Source organism: Amblyomma mixtum, chromosome 9, assembly GCF_055824585.1.
Source record: "Amblyomma mixtum isolate Tamu chromosome 9, ASM5582458v1, whole genome shotgun sequence".
NCBI classification, from domain to species: Eukaryota; Metazoa; Arthropoda; class Arachnida; order Ixodida; family Ixodidae; genus Amblyomma; species Amblyomma mixtum.
Genome location: NC_143020.1, coordinates 105,137,103 through 105,152,289, shown reverse-complemented (window position 1 = coordinate 105,152,289; position 15,187 = coordinate 105,137,103). Strand labels below are relative to the sequence as shown.

General features: G+C 47.2%; 1 protein-coding gene across 1 annotated transcript in view; it reads left to right on the top strand.

The window, feature by feature from the left end:
- LOC149330504 (small subunit processome component 20 homolog) overlaps positions 1-15,080 on the top strand; it is a 93,271-nt gene extending 78,191 nt beyond the window's left edge. Inside the window, 8 exon segments of the mRNA XM_089561106.1 lie at positions 1,857-1,988; positions 3,154-3,286; positions 3,742-3,911; positions 4,737-4,808; positions 5,327-5,476; positions 7,583-7,709; positions 8,675-8,820; positions 14,822-15,080. Of these exon segments, the coding sequence (XP_089417232.1) occupies positions 1,857-1,988; positions 3,154-3,286; positions 3,742-3,911; positions 4,737-4,808; positions 5,327-5,476; positions 7,583-7,709; positions 8,675-8,820; positions 14,822-14,947 (1,056 nt within the window). The 3' untranslated portion in view covers positions 14,948-15,080.
- The last annotated feature ends 107 nt before the right edge of the window (positions 15,081-15,187 follow it).

Here is a 15,187-nt window from a genome sequence, read left to right as displayed (position 1 = left end):
ATTTATCGCGAGGATGCGCGCTTCTCTCGCAACAAGCGGAAAGTTTTGTTCCTGGTGGATAACTGCCCTGGACACGGAACTGTGCCAGGTTTGAAGTCCATACAGCTGGAATTCCTGCCAGCGAACACCACAGCACTGCTGCAGCCTATGGATCAGGGTGTGATTCAAGCGCTCAAGTCGCGCTTCCGCAAAAATCTTCTTAGGAGGATGCTCTTATGCATGGACCTGGGGAAAGAGTACAAGGTATCTAGATGTACTGCGTGCCGTTTACCTCCTGGATGATGCTTGGCGGCAGGTTAGTGCAACCACCATTGCCAGCTGCTTCAGGCATGCGGGGTTTGCCGCAACCACAGAAAAACCCAGCACACAGAGTGAGCCTGATGATGTTCACGACGCTGCCGAGGAAGATTTGCTACTAGAGAATTGTGCTGCGATGGGCATTCAACTTGATGAATATGTCCAGATCGACAGCGATGTGGCAACGTGCCCAGAAAATACCGTGCACAGCATTATAGCTGATGTCTGCCCCCCTGATGAAAGTGAAGACGAGGAGGAAGAGCTTGAAAACGAGACCGCTGACTCTGATCCTGTGGTGACACCTGCGCAGGCGGAATCGGCAGTCCAAATGCTGAAGAGTTTCTTCCAACGAGAAGAAGGTTCGGAAGTGTTTCTGCACAGCCTGTCAAGTATGGGTGATGCCATTAACAAAAAACGGCTGCGAGAGCTCAAACAAGCAAATATAAAATCCTTTTTCACTAGCCAATAAGTGGTAATTCCCACTCTTTTGACATTTTTTTTTTTAATTTCAGCACTAGTACTACTGGAAAAAAAATTCACTGCTTATTTTTCTCTAATAAAGTTCTCATAGTGTACCGTTCTCCTTATTACCTAGATTTCGCAAATTGAGATCCGCTGAGACTGCCAACTGCGCGCGCGCGCGCCAGCCGCGTAGGGATCACGCGGAAGCGGATTGCGCAATGCTGAACCTATTCTCTCTCTAAACGAAACTCCTGATAAACGGAACATATTTTCCCGGTCCCTTGAGGTTCCGTTTAACGAGAGTCCACTGTAGTCAATATTTGTTGTTTAAAGCATGTTTCTAACAGAACAGCCAAATTTCAGTGTTGAAAGTCGAGGAAAAAAAAACAGTTTTCTTGGTTACAACAAATTTTCTAGGCACGTCTAGTTACAAGAAGCTTCCATAGAGGGCACCAGCTACAGAGTGAATGTACCATGGAGAGAGCAATGAGTCAGCAGCCTGGCACACAATCTGGCTGCTCAACTATTTGGTGGAATGACGCAGTTACGGACGCTCTTCCCATGCAGCGTTCCCTTCATTGCCGAGACAAGCTGTCTCCAAGTATAGTGCAACTTCTTAGCGTACTGCTGCCATTGCCAAGCCTGCTAGGAACTTCAGCTGCGCAGCTAGCACTTGGTAGTATTGGCGGCACGGCAAACCCGAGCTCTTTGATCATACCGATTGTGAAACTCCGCTTTGAAACCTGTAGTGGTTAGGGGATTGTGGCGCCACCTATGAGGTGGGCTACCAGCTAATGATGGTGAACTGTTTTGAGGAGCAGCGCTTAGCACTTTGTCTGGACACCATAAGTGGCGAGACAGTCTGCTCAACTGAGAGTTTTAATCCATTCACACCACGAGATTTCAATGTTTCAGTCTTTTGGGAAGTTTCCCAATCAGCGTGATCAAAAAGCTCTGGCCAATGCTGTATGCTATGTGTGACATAGCTGTTGGAATGAGAACTGGCGCAAAAGCCGAGACAGGAAAACTAGACGGCTGGCACTATTGAAGCTAAGATGCTCTGCTAAAACACTGCATACCCTCTTCCTTTCTTGCAGTTTGCGACCCGACGGCTGGCAGCTCAGGTGTTGGGCCTGTTTGCAGATGTGGAGAAGGAGCGCTTTGAGCGCCACCTTCCCGATCTGCTGCCTGTCCTCGTCAGAGAGATGCACCCCGACAAGTTCGAGGAGGTACTTGTCCGATTACATTTTTGCGAGAGGGTGTCACTGAATCGGAAGGCTACTCCTATTTACATATGTTGGCCCTTGCTGATTGTACCATCCGGGCAAATGATTGGTCTTTGTGGGTTTGCACTGCGGCTCTGACTTTGGTGTTGTGTTCTGTCTTGTGCTTTTTTTCATGTTTTCCTGTTATGTGTGTTTTGTTGTTCTGTACTTGTGCGCTACTTGAAGGGTAAACAGCTTTAAAGAAAAATGTGAGGGAACACATAAAAAGCATTTCTGAATTTATGGTAAGCAAATACGATTAAACCTGGATATACAGTACAATTCATTGTGTGAATACGGTTTATATGAATTCATAAAATTCCCTGGCCTGTGTGTATCGTGCACATAGTGCAGAATTATGGCTGTTCCGATTACTCTCCTGTGCCACCATGGATGGTACGAACACGCGAGCCCCGACTTCTCCCTAGAGCACTATCCGCTACTCATACATCGTTGACTCCGTGTTTGCTAATGACTCTGTACGTACCACGAGCTGTGAGTGGCAGTGCCCGCCCTACACATCGCCAACTCCTTAGTTGCTGGTTGCTCGTAAATCATGCTGTACATACAGAGCAAAGGGCTGCGTTGGAGGATTAAGAAACATAGTAATGTCGAAGAAGTTGCTGCATGGAGGTTCGTTACATTCATGTTTAACTGTATCACTGTCTTTACTATACCACTGTCTTTGCTGCATCGGTTGTTGGCGGTGCTTCCTCGATTTCATTGCCAGCCTGGTGGGCCAGTATCTCCAAATTGAGCTCTCTCCTTCTACCCTTTCTGACGCTCTCCCATTTGCCAGCACTTTCCACAAATGCAGTAAGAGAGTGCGGGCTTCCCGTTACCAGTGACATATGACGGAAAATCAGTAAAAAAAAATTCTGATTCTTCTTGTTTGCGAAGCAACGCCACCTAGAGGTGCATTCACCAGACATCCCAACAGATTGGGCTGTGACCTAAATTGCCGCTCCCCATAAGTGGCGCCACATCGTGACGGGTAAAGGAACCAAAGCAACCTAATGGGTTCTGTTGTGAAATGGGAGACAGCGCTGGCATTAAGATGGAGGAGGCATTGAATTGGCATTGAGCACCTTTGTGGAGGGTTCTGCCACTGCTGCTGCCTGTGTTTCAGCTTACGGTGGAAGACATTGAGCGCACCAAGGACCACATCATCTACCTGTACCTGGTCTCGCTGTCCAAGGTGGCCATGGTGTGCAACCTGGTGCGAGCCCCTGCATTGCAGGAGAACTTTGGGACGCTGTGTGGTGAGTGTGAGGGAACAAACGCGGGTTAATGACATCTTAGTTAAAATCAAGAGGAAGAAATGGGCTTGGGCAGGGCATGTAATGCGAAGGCAAGATATCCGCTGGTCCTTAAGGGTAACGGAGTGGATTCCAAGAGAAGGCAAGCGTAGCAGGGGGCGGCAGAAAGTTAGGTGGGCGGATGAGATTCAGAAGTTTGCAGGGATACAGTGGCGGCAACTGGCAAAGGACAGGGTTAATTGGAGAGACATGGGAGAGGCCTTTGCCCTGCAGTGGGTGTAGTCAGGCTGATGATGATGATGTTACTGCTTATGTCCTCATTTGCAATGTGCCTTGTGTGGCTGTTCCCACACTCAGATCTTGCTGCTTGCTTGTAATGTGGTGCATCAACATTATCTTTAGTCCCTTCTTGTTAACGGTTCTCTTTCAATCAACTCTTGGGTGGACCGTCTGTCCAGGCTATGCAGAGACGTACCTGCTCCATCCGCACGCCTGGGTGAAGTTGGCAGCCTCACAGTTTTATGGCGCCGTGTTTGCCGCCTACAAGCCGGAAGAGGTGGCGACCGCCTGTGGTCCCAGTGCGGACGAGTCTTCCCCAGAGTACTTGTTGACTGAATCTCCCTCAAAGGTGCGTCACCCTGTGTCCTTGCTAGTACTGAGTTGCTTGTTGTGTGGTGGCTTTTGGACTGACGGCCTGTGTGTAAGAAGCATTTAGTGCCGTTTCGCTGCTGTTCATTAAGTTGACCGGACGGTTGGCCATATTTTGTGGTTATTGTGTTGAAAGCCGTGCCTCGATATTTTGTGGTATTTTTGGAGGCATGAGTTAAAAGAAGAAAACTAATGTAACTGGTAGCGAATATGCATTCAGTATTCATAACCACTGTTCGGAAAACTACTTGGGACTGCTGAAACAAACACATAAAAATAAAAGCCTTGCTATCAGAATCTGGTTTTGGAACACCCGTCTGCCTTTTCTTCTTTGGGAAAAAAATGAGTTTTACTGGGGGAGAAAGGTGTTTTATGTGTTTATTTTTTTTTTCGTGTCTGGTTCTAGCTGAGAAAAAAAACAAAAGCAAAAGAAACCTGTATTCTGATTTTGTGTATTGTCACATGCATGGCTTTGGTTTGGTTTGGTTTATGGGGTTTAACGTCCCGAAGCGACTAAGGCTATGAGAGACGCCGTAGTGGAGGGCTCCGGAAATTTCGACCACCTGGGGTTCTTTAACGTGCACTGACATCGCACAGTACACGGGCCTCTAGAATTTCTCCTCCAAAGAAATTCTGCCACCGCTGCCGGCATGCATGGCTTTGCTTATGCGTAACTAAATCCAACATAACAACCTTTGGTACACCTGTTTGTGGTGCATTGTAGCTGTGTGCCCCCATATAACGAATGCGAACCCTTGCGTGTAAATTGTGCGGTGGTCAAGATGTTTTGTCCTTTGCGTTACAGGTTCGAAGCCTGACTGAAAAGTTCTGCTCCCAGCTTCAGCCCGACAACGTCCTTCCCGAAATAGCTGAACAGGTACTGCAACTTTTCGAGCTCTTTTTACGCGGGTTTTTGTAGCTTTGAAGCATTGAAAGAGGCGTAGTTACTAGGGGTGCTTTTGCAGGTACTTTTGAAGCTTTTACTACAGTCATGAGTTTGAAAACGAAGCAAGTTCCTTGTTGTTGTCGGAATGTAGCAGTCATTGGATAATTTGCCCAGATATTGGTAGTTTTTTGTGGCCAGATTTCTGAAAGTTGGCACAGTATTTGATTGCTGGGGAATATTTGAAAATTCTCTAATTAAATATGAACCGAATAACAAGCATAATCAGTTTGTGCTCGAAATTTCGAATATTCACACACCCCGTATTTAGAGCTATGCTTTTATTTCCTCACTGTAACCTTCCCCTCTAATCTCTACCATCATGTTGTAGTTCCACTCTTCTGTTGAGAGGTCTATAGGGCTTGGGCGTTGCCTGAGCTCACTTGGCTTATTTAGCGACCAATGACACTATGCCTGCATGAACTGACCGTGGTGATGCTTTTGTTCTGCAGGGTATTCGAAACCTGGTGTTCCTGACGAAGGTCTCGGTACGTGCCTCTCGCGAAGGCATAGACACTGTGCATTCTGTGGACTGGATTCTGAAGAAGGTGTCAAGGGAGGCGCATTCAGAGGTGGTGTCTGATCCCCGATGCACCGTCAAGGTTTGTTGGATTGTTGAAACTCGTTCACCTGTTGGAAGCTACTACTTTATATTGCCATGTTTAAGTTGACCTTTTTATTAACAAAAACGACCATCTGAAATGGGGGGGGGGGGGGGGGGGTTGACCTGTATGTTAAGGAAACTTGCTGGCAGGTTGTGAGGTCCTGCCCGTGATTCATGTGCTCTATATAAATATATTTTACCTTGTTAATTCAGATGCAAGTGGTTTCCACCAACAAAAATTCAAAGTATGTGCCATCGTGGCCGTTTACCAGACTCACTTATGCTGGCAGTCGCTTTCCCAAATGAGTGGCAGAGTGCAAACTTCTTGTAACCTTTGGAGCATGTGTTCCTTCAGAATCCAAAATTTCAGAATCATTCAGGACAGCAGCTTGGGCATGTTGGTTATTCATTCTTGATGGAACAGCGCAAAACATCGGGACAAGAGACAAGCGCTGTTTCCGGATGCAAAACGACATGGTCCGTGCTCGGCACACGGTGTTGACGATGAGGGAAATGAGAGTTTGGAAGTCGAGAGTGAAACACTGAAAAGAGCCCGAGGTACTAGAAATGAAATCAGCCAGGACAGCAGCTTGGGCATGTTGGTTATTCATTCTTGATGGAACAGCGCAAAACATCGGGACAAGAGACAAGCGCTGTTTTCCGGATGCAAAACGACATGGTCCGTGCTCGGCACACGGCGTTGACGATGAGGGAAATGAGAGTTTGGAAGTCGAGAGTGAAACACTGAAAAGAGCCCGAGGTACTAGAAATGAAATCAGCCAGGACAGCAGCTTGGGCATGTTGGTTATTCATTCTTGATGGAACAGCGCAAAACATCGGGACAAGAGACAGCGCTTGTCTCTTGTCCCGATGTTTTGCGCTGTTCCATCAAGTCAGAATCATTGGCAGTTTGATTTGCAGCTTATAGGCCAGCGAGTGCGGAAGGCATGGAAGGTGATGAACCGTTTTATTGCCCTGTCAGCAGGAAATTTTGTGGGAAATTGCCCTCGGAAAACTTTTGCAACTCTTTGAGAAGTCGATGAAGGAGAGGTGGGCAAGGAAAAGAAATTCAAAACCTTCCTGAAAGGAGAAAAAAAATACTGTGCATTTAAAACAAATCGGTGATCTTTCATCAAGATGTGGTCACATGATGGGATCATGGGTAAGGGCAGGATTTCACTGCAAGATGGCACATCAGTTTGTTTTATGCGATTTCCAGTCTCAAATTAAAACGATAAGTCCTCATTTCTTCGATATTGCATATGAGGCACATTCTTTTCATTTCTGCCATAATCTTGTGACACGTTCGGCAGTGGTTGGTTTCTTTAACACAACGCAAATGCAGACAGAATTCTGCAAGCACTAGAAAAGGAGCTGCTCAGACATTGTGCCAAGGAATGCTAAATGAAGTTTTTATGAAGTGGAATTGTCAGTAAAAGCCTTTGTACCTTATTAAACAGTTTTGTTTCTTTAAGTCGGGTAGTGAGTGTTATGCATTTGTCTATCAATGTTTCCGACTATTCATGGATTGCTAAGTGCTCGTTGAGAACAATTAGCTTGTTTGCATTGCACTATGCTTTGTTTGAGTCAGGCTTTGGCGCTTAATCTTTTGATTTGGTTTGGTTTGGTTTAAGGGGTTTAACGTCCCAAAGCGACTAAGGCTATGAGGGAAGCCGTAGTGAAGGGCTCTGGAAATTTCGACCACCTGGGGTTCTTTAACATGCACTGACATCGCACAGTACACGGGCCTCTAGAATTTCTCCTCCAAAGAAATTCTAGCCGCCACGGCCGGGATCGAACCCGCGTCTTCCGGGTCAGCAGCCGAGCGCCGTAACAGGTGAGCCACCGCGGCGGCTAATCTTTTGACATCGTCAAACCAAACAGGCCATGTTCAGTGCAAGTCATTTGTCTAATCTAGTGCATTGCTTGCACTGGTTTAAAGTTTTCATATTTTTTTCGCAGTGTTGTGCGACAACATAAACACTGCCTGAGACGCAGTCATACAGGGTGTTGATGGAGATATAAACAGAGTTTTGCAGCTTGTCATGGTGCACATTGGTGTCGGGGCTCTTTCTCAGTGCACGGGGCTGTCTTCGCAATGCAGCGTTCCAACGTGTTCAAGTTCTTGGCCGCTGTTTCCTTGGACCTGACCAGGCCCGAGCTTCACTCCCACCTAGAGCTCATCCTCATGCCCATCTGCCGAGAACTCGAGGACCAGTCACCGAGTCAGAGTAAGTGCCCGTGGAACTTTGTGCCCACGGCTTTATTATCCCACTGGAGTGTCAAAGGGTTTGGTCTGTCTCAAAAGTGAACAAGAACACATTCAGTGTTGTGCATTAAACGGCTTGGCTGGCAAAAAATATTGAGACCAGCATCATCTGCTTCATGACTGAAACTAAGGCAGGGACTTGTGGTTGCGTATGACGTGTAAAAATGATCCAATTTTATGAGCATTATAACGAAGCACCCTACTACAACACACCCCTTTGCTGTAGCACCATCCAGTGATGGTGGATGCTGTAATCACAAGGCACTGCTGAACTGTGCTATATGATCTTTCTATGAGGTTTTAGAGGATTTTATTTCCTGCTGGGTTCAGCTGTTCTAAAACGCTGACAGCTAAAAAGCTGCCGTATGACATATAATGAAAATGGTGCCAGATATTCGGCCACTGTGAAGTTATTGTCCGCATTGAAGTGTCAGTTGCCTTCGGAGACGCCTCTTGTAGAGTGATGCCTTGCATGGGATTCCAATGTGTAAGAAACTTGCGTGAAGATTCGCTGTATTGAATTTGGTGCTTGAGTACCTTTGAAGGGAGACTATATAAAGGAGGATTGAAAGCATTGAAAGAACTGGACAGTGTCAACCGAGAAACAATTCAGTGACTGCGGGGCTGCACGCTTTGCATGTTCTACAATGTGCATTGTTAACTTCAAGATTGTCAGTAGTGTGGGGGCTTGCATTTTCGTGTTCTGAGGTGAACGAGGATACAACTTTTTCCTCTCGGGGTTTGCATTGTGTTTGGATCACAAGTGAAACACAATTTTAGAAGCCTTTTATGAACTTTTTTTGATGGCCCTGGAACTAGCATTGTTATCCTGATTTTTTTTTGTTATCTGATGAAGCCGGTTCCTGACAGACACACTTTATGCATGACTGGCGCGCGTGTCACTCATTTCTGTCTCTACGCCGACAGGTGATGAGATGAAACAGCTGGCAAACGAAGTGACGGGCGTTGTGAAGAAAGCGGCCGGTGTGGAGGCCTTTGGCGCCGCCCTGGTGGCCTTGCAAGGAAAGCTGGCCGGCAAGAAGATGAAACGGAAAAGGGACAAGGCCCTCGAGGTGAGTTGGTGGAGCCGAGGATTGGATGCGGGGATGGAAACCATGCAGGCAGTGCTTGTACATGATGCCTTCGATGCATTAGTGCAGAAAACATTCGCTTTTTCTTTCTTCCCTTCATTGGGAGAGGTTGAACTGTGCAGTGAAGTTCTAATTATGATGTCTATTTTTTTTTCTCAAAAGTTGAGCCTCAATACTGTATGCTCAGTGCAGACATGTACTAAACTATAGCACCAGCCCTTATTGCCATCACATGATGGGCTTCTTCGATTAACCGCGCTCGGGCAGCCCGCTGGCTGCCCGCAAGTTCGTCTCTGACAGGAAAACGCATCATGGTCACGTGGGCTGGCAGCCACCGGAACCAGCCCCGCCGGCAATCACGGCGGCACGCAAGTCGCGGATCACGGAGGGCAGATGCTCTTTCTCGCTTCGCGTTCTGCGTCTCATTGCTACGCACGCGTACGGTAGAAATAGGCTGCTTGGTATCGAAAACAACGACTTGCAGTTATTGAGGGCTGCGTGCCGCAGACTGCAGAATATGCAGCTGATCAAGCTCGCACTCGTATACATTGGCAACGACAACGCGTGCGTGTGCCTTCGGTGCACTGTGTAAGCTTCAAGAAATCCTCAAAAGCATGCGATGAGCAATCGCAATCGAACGTGTTTCAGTCCACACCACATAGGACGGAAAAACTGCCCGTGCGTTGTTTATCAAACGACAAGCCGTACTCTCGGATTATTGCGTGTTTGCTTACTACGCAGTAAGTATGACCGCCGAAGATCTACCCTGGTGGACTCTGCTGTGGTCGTTGCGATTTCTACGCTCGTAGCCTGCTTCCTGTAAGCTGTAAGCAGAAAAGAATCGGGATACGTTCGTTCAACTGTCGTCTGTCGGCCGCCGGCTTTTGCTGCCAGCAAGGAACACATAATCTCGGCAAAATTTGCGCATATCAGCTTGTTAACGTCCACCTAGAACAAGCGGGTGCACGGTATAAATTTAGCTGCGTATCGCTTCTGTAATAATACAGCTTTATAGCAGAGAACTGGCACTGAAATGAAAGGCGCTACAATAAAGCCCTGCGTGTCGGCGCCTCACGTTCCGCGTGTGTTTGCATGTCGATCAGCGCTACAGAGCTCATTTTATCTATTTTTTAAATATGAGCCAAACGCGAGGAAGTGCATGCCTGCGGTACTTCTCAGATATTTTGAGAATATGTGGCAGAAGGCCCGAGCATGAAGCTGTACAACAGTTGGCGACGACAGAATCAGCACTTGGTCGGCGCGACAATTCTGTGTGGCCACATATATGCCCGCAGAGATGTCTCGAGCAATGTGCTCGTGAGGGCTTTTAAGGGGGGACACGGCTCTTTGCGGCCGAAAATTGGTCAAAAAATCGCATTTTCAATCTTTTCATTTTCGCGATCCTGAGGTGATTGCGCAGCTATCTACAAATTTTCGTTGAAAAATACTGCCTAATTCATGAGTTATAGCGTTCCAAAGACGTGAAACCGCGCGCGCGGCCCTTTAAATTGAGGTTTAATCGCACCGAACTTTGACTGCCCGCAGTTCGAAAAATACGCGCTCCGCCGGCGCCATTTTGGTTTCGTTTGAAAGGTCTCGATTCAGGCTTTTTTCATACTCCGGTTGGCAACTATGAGCAAGCCCAAGCAGCGGCAAACCAAGAAACAAAATTGAGCAAAACGCGCTCTGCTATTGGTTCTCAAAATCACGTGACCAAAATGGCGACTTTTGGTTGGTTGACGGCGTCGACCGTTTGCAGCACGGCGCCATTTTGTGTGGGTCGGGCAGTCCCACTGTCACGGCGAAGTGAGGTTTGTGGGGCGCTAAGTGCGAAATATTTCAATTTACGCAAGTCTTAGTCTAAAAGCACTAAAAGATATTGATCCGAAGCAAGCGCGCTGGGAACGCTGTATCGTTGCATCCTTGTGTCTACATTCAGCAGCCACGCTCCACGATGGTCTGATAACGCCGTAACCAGCGATGCTTAGCGCGAAAGGTATAGATAGGAAGCGCGTTGTGTACGCTGTTGTGTACGCTGCATCGTCGCATCCCGTTATCTATAATCAGCCATGCGGCGCCGACCCGTTATCTATAATCAGCGATAAAGCGCCCACCCTTCCTGATGACCTGATAACGCCCACGCTGGCGACGGCGAGGAGTGATCAGGGCGATTCCTGCAGCACAGCGTAATCGTGACTGTGCAGATGAAAAAGCGATACCTAAGCAGCTTCCGTTGACAGCCAACAACAGCGTGCGCGATAGATCGAGCTCTCCGATAAACCTCATGACGCAGCGGCGGCCGTGAAACGGCGTCCCTCAAAGCGCGGAATGGGAAACCTTGACGAAATAAATTTGCTTCTCAATGTTTTGGGGGGCAAGATGAGCAAAGAGCACGTATCGTTTGTTAGGGGCTGACTGCAATCACAGCGCCGTTGTGAGGTAGAATCGCGCGCTGCAGCTTGGGGGAGGTCACAGTGCAAAGGCACTCCTCCAAACAATGCCATCTATTCGCCGGCAATTTGCTTGTTGCAACTGCAGTTATGTCGACGGGAAATGGTGCTTTTATATGAGAAACTAGCCAGAACTCACTTCAGTGATTTCTAGTTACCCTTAGTGCCACAAAAATATGCCAAAAACGTTTTTTTCGATTTCTCAAAACTGAAATTTTGGCATGCACAGAATTTTGGAGGAGCGATATCTCCAATTCTATATTAGCTATTACTACAATTCTTTTTGTGCTAGAAAGATAAATGCACAGGTTGTGCAATAAGGCTAAATTTAAACTACTGCTTCCTCAGGAAAATTTTGGAAATAAATCGTTTGTCTCAGTAGTCAAAATGAGCTTTTTCTCTGTAATGTTTGACCAGCTGTAACTTTCGTCCAAGTCGTCCTAGAATGCTCATTTATGCCTTATTGCACTCCTTGGTGATTCTAGATCATTTATAAATAGTAATCTTCTCAACAAGATCTTATGTTAATTAACCAAACTTCCTCCAAACAAAAGACATATTTTTCATGATAAATACAAAACTTACTGCTGCAGGGGGAAACTGTTTGCAGTTTTAGAATCAGCACATGAAAATGTACAAACAGTGAAAATTTGGTGTAAATCTGTCCATAAATAAAAAAAATAGTTCTAAGAGGGGTGTCCCCCCTTAATAAGGGACATGTTTCAGTCAAGCGTTTATCAAAGCATATACAGTCGCCGACTGATTTTTCGGACTCCAAAAATTCGGACATGCTCGATTATTCAGACTGCTTCGTGGCACCGCCACTCTCCCCATAGACCGTAATGTATAACAACTGCCGAAAGTTCGGACATCTTGCAGCCTCTCGTTTGATTTTTCGGACACTCCTTGAGCCAACTCGACCGGCAGCACTTGCCGCACCGACGCTCACCGACGCGCGGTTCACTTCGCTCAGCGCCATTTTTGTTTTGAACTGAGCCTCCTTGCTGCCCCGCGAGGTGGCGCTACTGCAAATTCCCGCTCATCATCATCGTTTCCGTGTGGTTCGGTAGCGCGCCGCATGGTGGCGCGCCACACCAGTTCCGGCCGCAGCTTAGTAAGCCATCTCAAGGCAATCCAGGAGCCGCTTTGTTTGTTTATCCGGCAGCAAGCCCGCGAGAGCGCCGTGGTAGCACGCAGCGCTGGAGATGCGATATTAGCCTAGGGCGGCTTACAGCCGGCGTTTTGTCATCGAAAGGGGTCTGTTGAACCCCGAGTAGCAGTATCAAGACGTTTCGTTGAAGCGCGCGTGAGCATTGACTTATGCAACGCCAGGCCGGCGGCAGCAAGCCCGCGAGAGCGCCGTGGTAGCACGCAGCGATGCAGATGCGATGAGGCCCGACGGCTCTCGAAACGATGTCGGGGAGGAGGCAAGTAGAGGAGGTGGTGAAAGAAAGAACGGAGATGAGGAGGAGGAGGAGAGGCGGCGTTGGGCGAGGAGACATATGCAACGCCAGCCCGGGATCAGCCAGTGCATGTAAATAAACGATTTCTTTCTCTTTTTTTTTTAATTTGTTTTTTCGGACACCTGTTTATTCGGACATTTCCGCGGTCCCCGTGAGGTCCGAATAAACAGTCGGCGACTGTACACTTTTGCACTGCGCCAAACGCAATGAAGACCATACGCTCCCGTATCGCGCTCAACCAACACTTCGTAAAACACGGTCAGCACATGCATATATACGCGCGTCTGAACGCGTACTCGGAACTGGAGTCCGGCTGCTCTCGCGAAAGGCGTCGAACACCATCGCAATATCCGCCGGGCGCACGAAATTAACAGCCGAAATATTTTGTGAATCAGAAGTATGCGATCGTAATATGAAGCTAGCAATTGTGCTTTCGAGGTGGTGAGACGATCGAAATATGATCGCGCATACGCACGCAAAACATATCAATAAACGGCGAGAACTACCGCAAAAGGTGTCATTGCAGGCGACACAGTCGATATGCACCGTGGCCTAGTCGAAACAAGCGCCTGCATCGCGCAAAACATCGCATGAAGAACCGCGGTCCTTCTAGTCCTTATAAAAATGGCCGCGCGAGCTTCCCGCTACCGTACACCTCTCTGTCGTCTGCTAGCTGCCCGAGCGCTGCCAGCACAAAATCGTCCTGGCGAGTCTGGCCGCCGGCTGGGAGCCCGAAACCGCCCAGCCAGAGAAAAACAAACGCGTTCCGGGCAGCCACCGGAAGTGGGCGGAGCAACCCGAGAAAATCGAGCGCGCTCGGGCAGCCCGCAAGCAACCCGCGGGCTGCCAGAGGCGGATAATCGAAGAAGCCCAATAGCAGTTAAGGGGGAAGCTGGTCTTAGAAAAAAAAATCTTTGTTAATAAAGTCACAATAATGGAACCATCAAGAAACATGTATTTTTGCGTGCTGACTCCAAATAGGTATGTAATTTAATTTTATGTAAACAAGTCCTCATGCACTTATATGTGATGTAATTTATTTATTGTTTCCTCAAGGTTCCACAGGGGACATTACATGAGGGGTGGGCAAACGAAAGAGTTAATATGAACACAGATGGTCTTCAATGGCGGTTTTGAATGGAACAGGATTGATGATGGTCGCCACTTCGGATGGAAGGTCATTCCAGTCATTGGCTGTTCGAAGAAAAAATGACTTTTTATATGTTTCGGTGCAGGCCCATTCAGGGTAGACGGCGTTAGGGTGACTATTTTATTTATTTATAAATAACTTTTTGCCAAGAACTTTCAATAAATTTTGCTGCAGGAAACTTGCTAGAACGCATGCCATTGGCTTGTCTTGACATCAAACTATGCAATAAGGGCAAAATTATTATCCCACCTATCATAGAAGTTGGGTTACAGGGTTTTGAATTTGCCACTTCACAAACAGGAAGGATGATAATTTTACCCTTATCTTATTGCATAGCTTGATGTCAAGAGAAACCAATGGCATGCACTGTAACAAGTTCCCCGCAGAAGAATATCTTTTGAACTCTCGGCAGAAGTTACCTAACATATTGCACAAGTGCACAAGGACTTGTTGTACATGAAATTAAATTACATATTTGGAATCAGCATGCAAAAATGTATGTTCCCAGAAGATTTTATAGTTGGGACTTCATTAATAAAAAATTTATTTCTAAGATCCTCTTCCCCCAGCCTCCTTAGGCATTAGGCACTACTACACCACTGTGCTTACCGCTTTAAATTGTATCAAACTATAGTAAAATGTACAGTGGCCCACAAAGTTATCTAGAGAGCTCGAACAGCACGCTCTGTTCTTATTTATGATGACTGCCGCAGCCTGACGGGCCCAGTACAGATTTGAATGACATTGGGAGTTAAAACATCGTTCATGGGGATGTGCGTGCACCATATGGTCTTGCTTCGGGCCCCTACATCGCTCGTAAATGACGCAAGTGTGCTCTCCGGTCCGCCGTTCATGCGCTCTAGACGGTTGCATGGAAACTGTACACATGATGACCTGCCTTAATTTGACTTTCTCTGCAGATGGTGAGGAACCCCGAGGCGGGGGCACGCAAGAAAATCAAGCATCAGCTGAGGAAGAAGGAAGCACTGAAGCGAAAGAAGACAATACAGTTTGGCAAGAAGGTTAAGAAGCGGAAGGTCAGCTAGCCCCTTAGGTGCCTAGGATCTTCCTCTCTCTCTCGTGCAGCTCATCGAGAGCTGCCACTTGTCAAATAAAAGTAATGTACATAGGCCATTTTGGCCAGCTTGTTCCTCTAAATAAATGTTTCCATCGCCACCAGCTCGTTCCTCTTCCTCTGTTTATGGTGGTAGTATTTCTTTCAGAAGTGCATCAGAAGTCAAAAGCATTGTGGTCTCATGCATATCACCATCATTTTGTTCACTTCC